The sequence below is a fragment of the Protobothrops mucrosquamatus genome, unplaced genomic scaffold, assembly GCF_001527695.2.
Source record: "Protobothrops mucrosquamatus isolate PMUCROS unplaced genomic scaffold, P.Mucros_1.0 scaffold8864, whole genome shotgun sequence".
NCBI classification, from domain to species: domain Eukaryota; kingdom Metazoa; phylum Chordata; class Lepidosauria; order Squamata; family Viperidae; genus Protobothrops; species Protobothrops mucrosquamatus.
The window spans coordinates 1-6,525 of NW_015394657.1; the positions used below are offsets into that span (position 1 = coordinate 1).

General features: G+C 34.1%; 1 protein-coding gene across 1 annotated transcript; it reads left to right on the plus strand.

Moving 5' to 3' along the window:
- Window positions 1–1,195: 1,195 nt before the first annotated feature.
- LOC107300864 (myelin protein zero-like protein 1) lies at window positions 1,196–2,651 on the plus strand. Its single transcript, XM_015830151.1, has 2 exons — window positions 1,196–1,484; window positions 2,060–2,651. The coding sequence occupies exons 1-2, from the start codon at window positions 1,308–1,310 to the stop codon at window positions 2,315–2,317; spliced, it is 435 nt and encodes a 144-aa protein (XP_015685637.1). The 5' UTR covers window positions 1,196–1,307; the 3' UTR covers window positions 2,318–2,651.
- The last annotated feature ends 3,874 nt before the right edge of the window (window positions 2,652–6,525 follow it).

Sequence of the window (6,525 nt, forward strand, 5' to 3'; positions counted from 1 at the left end):
ATTTGTGTTAGGGCGCTGAGAGCCAATGCCTCGTCAATCTTCAAACGCTTCGCCCTCGTTAAGACTGGATTACCGGTAGGAGGGGGCGTGACAAGTTTTGGATACTTGGTCTCAAGAGCAGGCAGACTAAGGAAACCCATTGGTGGAGTCTCCGTCTCCGTACTGAGAAAAGGCGTTCAGGTAAGACCAACGCCCCTTCCTTTCAGATTGGTTCTACAAGTTGAACTGGGCTGGGCAGATATTAATAGGTAAATGAAATAATGCTCCAGATGGTTGCCTACAAACAGGTGTAGGTAACCTACTATCATCAGGTATTCAGATATAATTTTGAGGCCTGGATGTAAGTACCATTTGTTCAGTGTCATTGCATCTTCAAAGAGTCATTGGACAAGTAGTTAACCGAGGATTACCTGTAACTTAATATTCCATGATATTATAATCATCATATCACTAAAGTATAGATTGAAAGACATATTTACAGTTCATGCAAAAGATTAAGTACCCCCCAGTCAAATTAGATATTTTCCTAAATCAAAAGAACCATTACATGGTGCAAAGTTAAATACAGCGTCCTTCTCTGTCCTTGAGTACATATTTTCTATTTATGTGCAGTTGTTTACACTTTCAAAATCAGCAACAGTGAACAGTGATCAAAAATAATAGAAGTCCAATATTTTACCAGACAGAGAATAACCAGTTGCTAACATATTGAACAGTGGGAAAATAAGTCATCAGTATCTTAAGTCCTTTATTAATTCTAAATCAAGAAGTAGGCAGGGGATAGAATAGTGCACCTATATAGTACCGTATCTCACCTTCGTTAAATGCATGCACACTTATTTAGAAAGCACTTAGCTATATAATATTAAGTAGAGAGAAAAACATTTTGTCACTCTGCAATTTACAATTGCAAGTGGTTACTCTTATATCAAATGGATAGCAGAAGAGGGAGTAATGAAATATTGTATTCTGTCTGTAAATTAGGCTTGCTGGGGGAAAAATTAGATGTCTGTATAATAAAGATGAAAAATTCTGAAATAATGTGTTGTATTGATTTTCTCTCTTGAGAATCTAAAAAAGCCTGGTCTGCATATGACAGTAAATTGTAATATTGCATTCATACTTTATACAAAATCAGAAACTAACCAGCAACATGATGGCTTAATACGATAAAGTGAACGGAAACTGACTTTTTTTACTCAATCTCTTTGATTTAATAGATTCTTCAATCTATGTTTGCCTGATTAAACTCTTCATACCTATGTTTGATATAGTGTTAATATTTATGAAGGATTCTGATTCTTGTAATGATGTTCTTGATAGTCCAGGTTTCAGCTGCGGAGGTATACACACCGCAAGACTTTGTTGTGGAGAATGGGACTGAAGCAAAGCTTCCATGCACTTTTGCTTCCACAGAAGTGATCAGCAGTTCAACTTCTGTCACCTGGAGTTTCCAAGGCGAGGGATCATCATCTCTTGTCTCGGTAAGATATTGTTTGCAAAAGAAAATTGTAAGGAGTAAAAAGCCCTGCCTGTTCTTGCTTGCTCCTTGTACTATTAAAAGCCTGATTGTTCCCTTGAAATGTTAGTTGAGATATTAATTGTATTTTGCTCCAAAATTGGTTGCTACCAAAAGCCTTGCTTAGATGAGGAAATGTTTTAATCCACTTCACCTGCTTGGTTAGTTATCTTTTATCTTAATATGATGGGAAAATAAAAAATTAATACCAGAAGGAAATCATGTAATAGTAATAGTTATCAGTTCAGTAGTTTGGGGAAAAAAACAGAATTGAGGAAAGTGAGGCAGAGCAAGATAACTGAGCTCCTGGAATTACCTTTAAAATTCTTGTGATATTATGTGTAAAATATTTCTCTGACCTTTCAACTGGTTTAAAACCAGCTTTACAGGCTCTCAAGTAGAGTATTATCCTTGTCACTCTTGCACTGGATTGAAATTCATGTGTTATATGAGTTGAGTTTTAAAGAAATTTAGATTAGTTAAGAAATAGGGGAAAGCAGGTTTTTTAATACAGCATATTTTTTGTGTTTTTGATTATAGTTGTTCTATTATTCCAATGGAAAAGCATATCGTGCGAAGAGTACACAATTTGGTGACAGAAGCAGATGGGCTGGAGACCTTAACAGAAAAGATGCATCAATCACTATAGCAAACATGCAATTTCAGGACAATGGAACCTATATCTGTGATGTTAAAAACCCTCCAGATATGAATATTACACCAGGAAAAATCAAAGTCAGGGTTATGGTGAAAGGTATAGTAATAAGTGGATGGAATGAAAAATTAATTAATGAGTGATGGAGAAGTTGTGCGTAAGGTGCATTCTTTCTCTAAAATTACTGTATGTAACAATGCGCTGAAGCAAGTACTTGTTTGGCATTAATTAAGAAGTATGTATTCATGTTTCTTCTGTCTATCTCTTCTAGTATATGTAAGATAATTTGACTAGGGGCAAAAATATTCCTTTCAGATTGGTTCTGCAAGTTGAACTGGGCTGGGTAGATATTAATAGGCATATGAAATAATGCTCCAGATGGTTGCCTACAAACAGCTTGCTTCAGGTGTAGGTAACCTACTATCTTTCAGGTATTCAGATATAAACCACTGTCATTCAATAAAAGTTCAATAAGCACAAATCTTCCTTCTTTATCAAAATCTATTAACTTTGGCAGTAATTCTTTCTTAACATAAAAAACTATACCTGCTTTTTTCTTTGGTGCAGGGGCAATAAAATGTAGACCCAATTTAGAGTTAACCAGATATTTTTGATCTTTTGATGCAATGTGCGTTTCTTGCAAACATATAATATCATTTTTGTATTGTTTCAAATAATGAAATATTTTCTTCCTTTTTTGTGGTGAGTTCAATCCATTAACATTTAAAGTCATTAACTTAGCCATCTTTCGGCTTTTGGAGCTTCTGGAGCATTCCTTGCATGTCTGCCATGACAGATCTTTTGGATCTAGCCCCTCCCACTGGCTCTGAAGTAAACGAGTATGTTTGAGGCATAGATTCTTTTTGTTGTAGGATTGTAGTTGTAGTATTGAGTAGGATTATCTTTTTTACTCGTGTATGTAAATGCATCATATTGGTATTTGCTGTTCAATTACAAAAATTAATAAAAATTTTATATATAAAAAAAAAGATATAAACTACTGTCATTTTGGCCAGCAAGGAAGGACTCTGGGGAGTTGTCATCCATACCATTTAGAGAATACCATGGTAGCAGCTTCTTGCAGAGTTATTAATCCAAGCATTACATTACAAAGTCAGCAAGTTCTACTTCTCAAGTCATTGAGTTGGTAAGGTACTGGATGCTTACAGAATACATCTGATCAAGATAGGACCAAAAAAATGTTAAAATGTTTCCATGTTCAATCAGACTGTTTTAAAATCTAAAAATACATCACAATTTTTCAATAGTAGATCAAAGGAGTATGGAGTATTCTTTAACAAACAAAATATAATAAGTTAACATATTTTCAAAATATTTCAATTCTCATTGCAGCAGTTCATAGTGGTGTCAAGTAACATGTGACCATCTAGATGTTGTTGAACTCAAATTTAGATTAGTCCTTGTAAGCCTGTCAAAATGTTGAGGAATGGTGCAAGTTGCAACTTGATAACATTTGAGGTGGCCATAGACTGTCCATGCTTAATCTATGCTTTATCTATAATTATACCAATTATTATACTGCTGAGTTCCTTCTTACTATAAGGAAATCCGCAAAAGAAACACTCTTTAGTGAAACTAGAAACTAAGCAACTTAATGCATCTTAAAGATGTGTTGGTCTTCTATCAACATGACTAATGGCAAGGAAATTTTAGTCCAAACTATTTACCTGGCTTGAGTCATGCTACTATTACTCTCTGGATTAATTGAATATAATGTGATAATCAAAACTGATTGCCTCTAATATTTAATTTTTTTCTAGACTAAACTCCAACTCCGGAGTAACAGTTGTTGAACAATTATTGTCAAAACTCTGTTTTACAAAATCTTGGTATATAATTTAGAAAACACTTTTATTATTCCACCTGGATGGAATGAAAAAATAATTGAGTGATAGGGAAGTTGTGCATAAATATGTAACAATGCAGTGAAGCAAGTACTTGTTTGGCTATTCTGTTGCATTTTATTCCATTATTTTATTCTGAACAGTGGAGTAGAAATTTCAGCAGCATTTTACTGTAATAAAGGTCATGGAATAACTTAGAATGAGTTAATGGCAAAAGCCAAAGGTCTGTGTTCATCTGTGATTTTTGGAATGAATTACAAATACACTTTCAGCTCCCAATGTAGCTTAATAATTTACATTTAAATAAGTACAAAATGGTCTTTTCAAAAGCTAGATTAAATGTGTTGCCATCAAATATGCTATGTAGATGTCAAAAGATTCCAAAAGATTTGTCAAAGATTTTGTCATGTAATAGTATTGCCTGTTATATTGGTTTTTGAAAGAGTTTTTGGCAGTATATTTATCTGGTGTATTTTAAAATCGAGACCAGTAAAGGATATGTTTGAAGATATTAACATTTCACCTAGAAAAATCTTAAAATTAGAGCAGCAGCAGCCAACTTTTTAACTATGGCCATAAAAACAAGGTCTTTAGTAACATATCAATAAGACTGAATTTGTTTGATGTAATATTTATCAATTATTTTATTTGTTAAACTGTTTTATTTAATACCAAATTTTAGATTATGCTTGTATTTTGCCATTTGGATCTTTTGGCCATAAATAAAGCTATATATAAATTTACCAAGAAAAATCAACAAACTTCAGAGTTTCTAAATCCGTGCCTCCCAAACCTAGGTAAATTACCCAAACTTCGTAAAAGTTTTTCTTTGGGTAATGACTTATGAACCTATTGCCCAACACAAGAACATTTAAATTGAGTTAAATATTGCCTAAAATATATATGAAAATCTTCCAAAGTATTCCTATTAAGACAGTCAATCAAATTACCAATGGTAAAGATCATTAAGTGATACTGTTTTTATAATATAAGTAGTCCCTGAGTTGAGAGCATTCATTCATTCAGTGAATACTTTGAATGCAGGGATTTGTGACCAGTCCTTAAAGTTTGATTAGACTTTCTGATAAGCAGTTTTGGGTAATGAAGGAAAAAGCATGGGAAGCACTGATCTAATGACTGTTTTATCTGAAAGAAGAGTCCACTGGATGGAGTGAGAGATTCTTTATGTGGAAAGTCCTAAAGTAATGTTTGTGTTATATAGCAGAAACATCTTCATAAAAATATATATATTTTCAACTCTGAGGAATATGACGTTCTTATTGACTCATGCTGTTCTCTGATATACCTAAAATTGTTTCCTGATATATCTAGCTATCTGCCAAACTCAGATTAACTAGCAAGGGAGCTAGCAAGCTGTCAGTTTGAAAATTATTACTAAAGACTAATTTCATTCCTAAAGAGTAAGTCTAAACATTCTATTACAAGAAATAATTGTTTTCCTGCAAACTTGAGACACTTATTTTTTTCCATTTAAAGAGCCAGTGAATAATAAAATATAAAATATACTCTTTTCTGATAAAAGCCTCACTAAACCCTCCCTTCAGAAGTTACACATTCTCTAGTATAGTCTCTTCCCCATTTGGTGTCTTCCATATAAGTTGGGTTGCTGTTTCCACCATCAGCCAAGACTGCAAGCACTTTTGAGAAAAGAATTCCATTATGGAGCAATATTAAAATAATTTTCTGTGTAAAAAGTAATGACATTTGTAGCAGTTCTGAGAGACAATAGTGGGATGCTGTGATAGCATTTAGATTTATTTCAGATAGTGAAAGAAGGCAGAAAAGGATCAGGCATCCTTAACTTGATACAAATTGATAAGTAAGACACATAGTAATAAAATGATGAGCCTATTCAAATACATCTTGGATTTTAAAAAGTGGATTTTAATAAATTCAGAGAATGAAAAAGATAGGACTGAGCTTATGAATGATAGGAAATATCTATAACTTCTCAAGACCAAATGAACTGCACTCGGGGCATTGAAGGAATATCTTCTGATGGCCAAACCTTACAGTATTCTTAAGAAATTCTGGACAATGGACGAGGTGCTAGCTGCTAGGAAAACAAATACTCTATCTTAAAATGGGAAGGGGGGAGAAATAATCTAGAGAATATAGACAAATCATTCTGACATTAAAAAAAAAGGGAAGTCTAGAGCACGTCCTAATGTGCTGTCCCACTGACATACACACACTCATCATGGTGTTAGGAGTCTTTATTAAGGCTTCCAAGCCTGAATTAGTATTCCCCAGCAATTCTGTATGCCAGCACCGGCTCACCCACAATGAGCTCAGCAGGCTACTCAAAAGAAGCCAGCACTAGTCCACAAGGCAAAGGCAAGTCCAGTCCAGTAGGCAAAAGTAAGTCCACAAGGCAAAGGCATGTGCCAAGGCAAAACAAGTCCACAGGGTAAGGCAAGTCCACAAGGCAAGGATGAATCCACAAGGCTAAGGCAAAGGTAAAT

What these genes read in the sequence shown, in the direction of transcription:
- LOC107300864 (XM_015830151.1), top strand. Translation starts at nt 1,308, where the DNA reads ATGATGTTCTTGATAGTCCAGGTTTCAGCTGCGGAGGTATACACACCG. An exon ending in GATCATCATCTCTTGTCTCG is followed by an intron (nt 1,485 to 2,059) that starts GTAAGATATTGT and finishes TTTTGATTATAG; the next exon opens with TTGTTCTATTATTCCAATGG.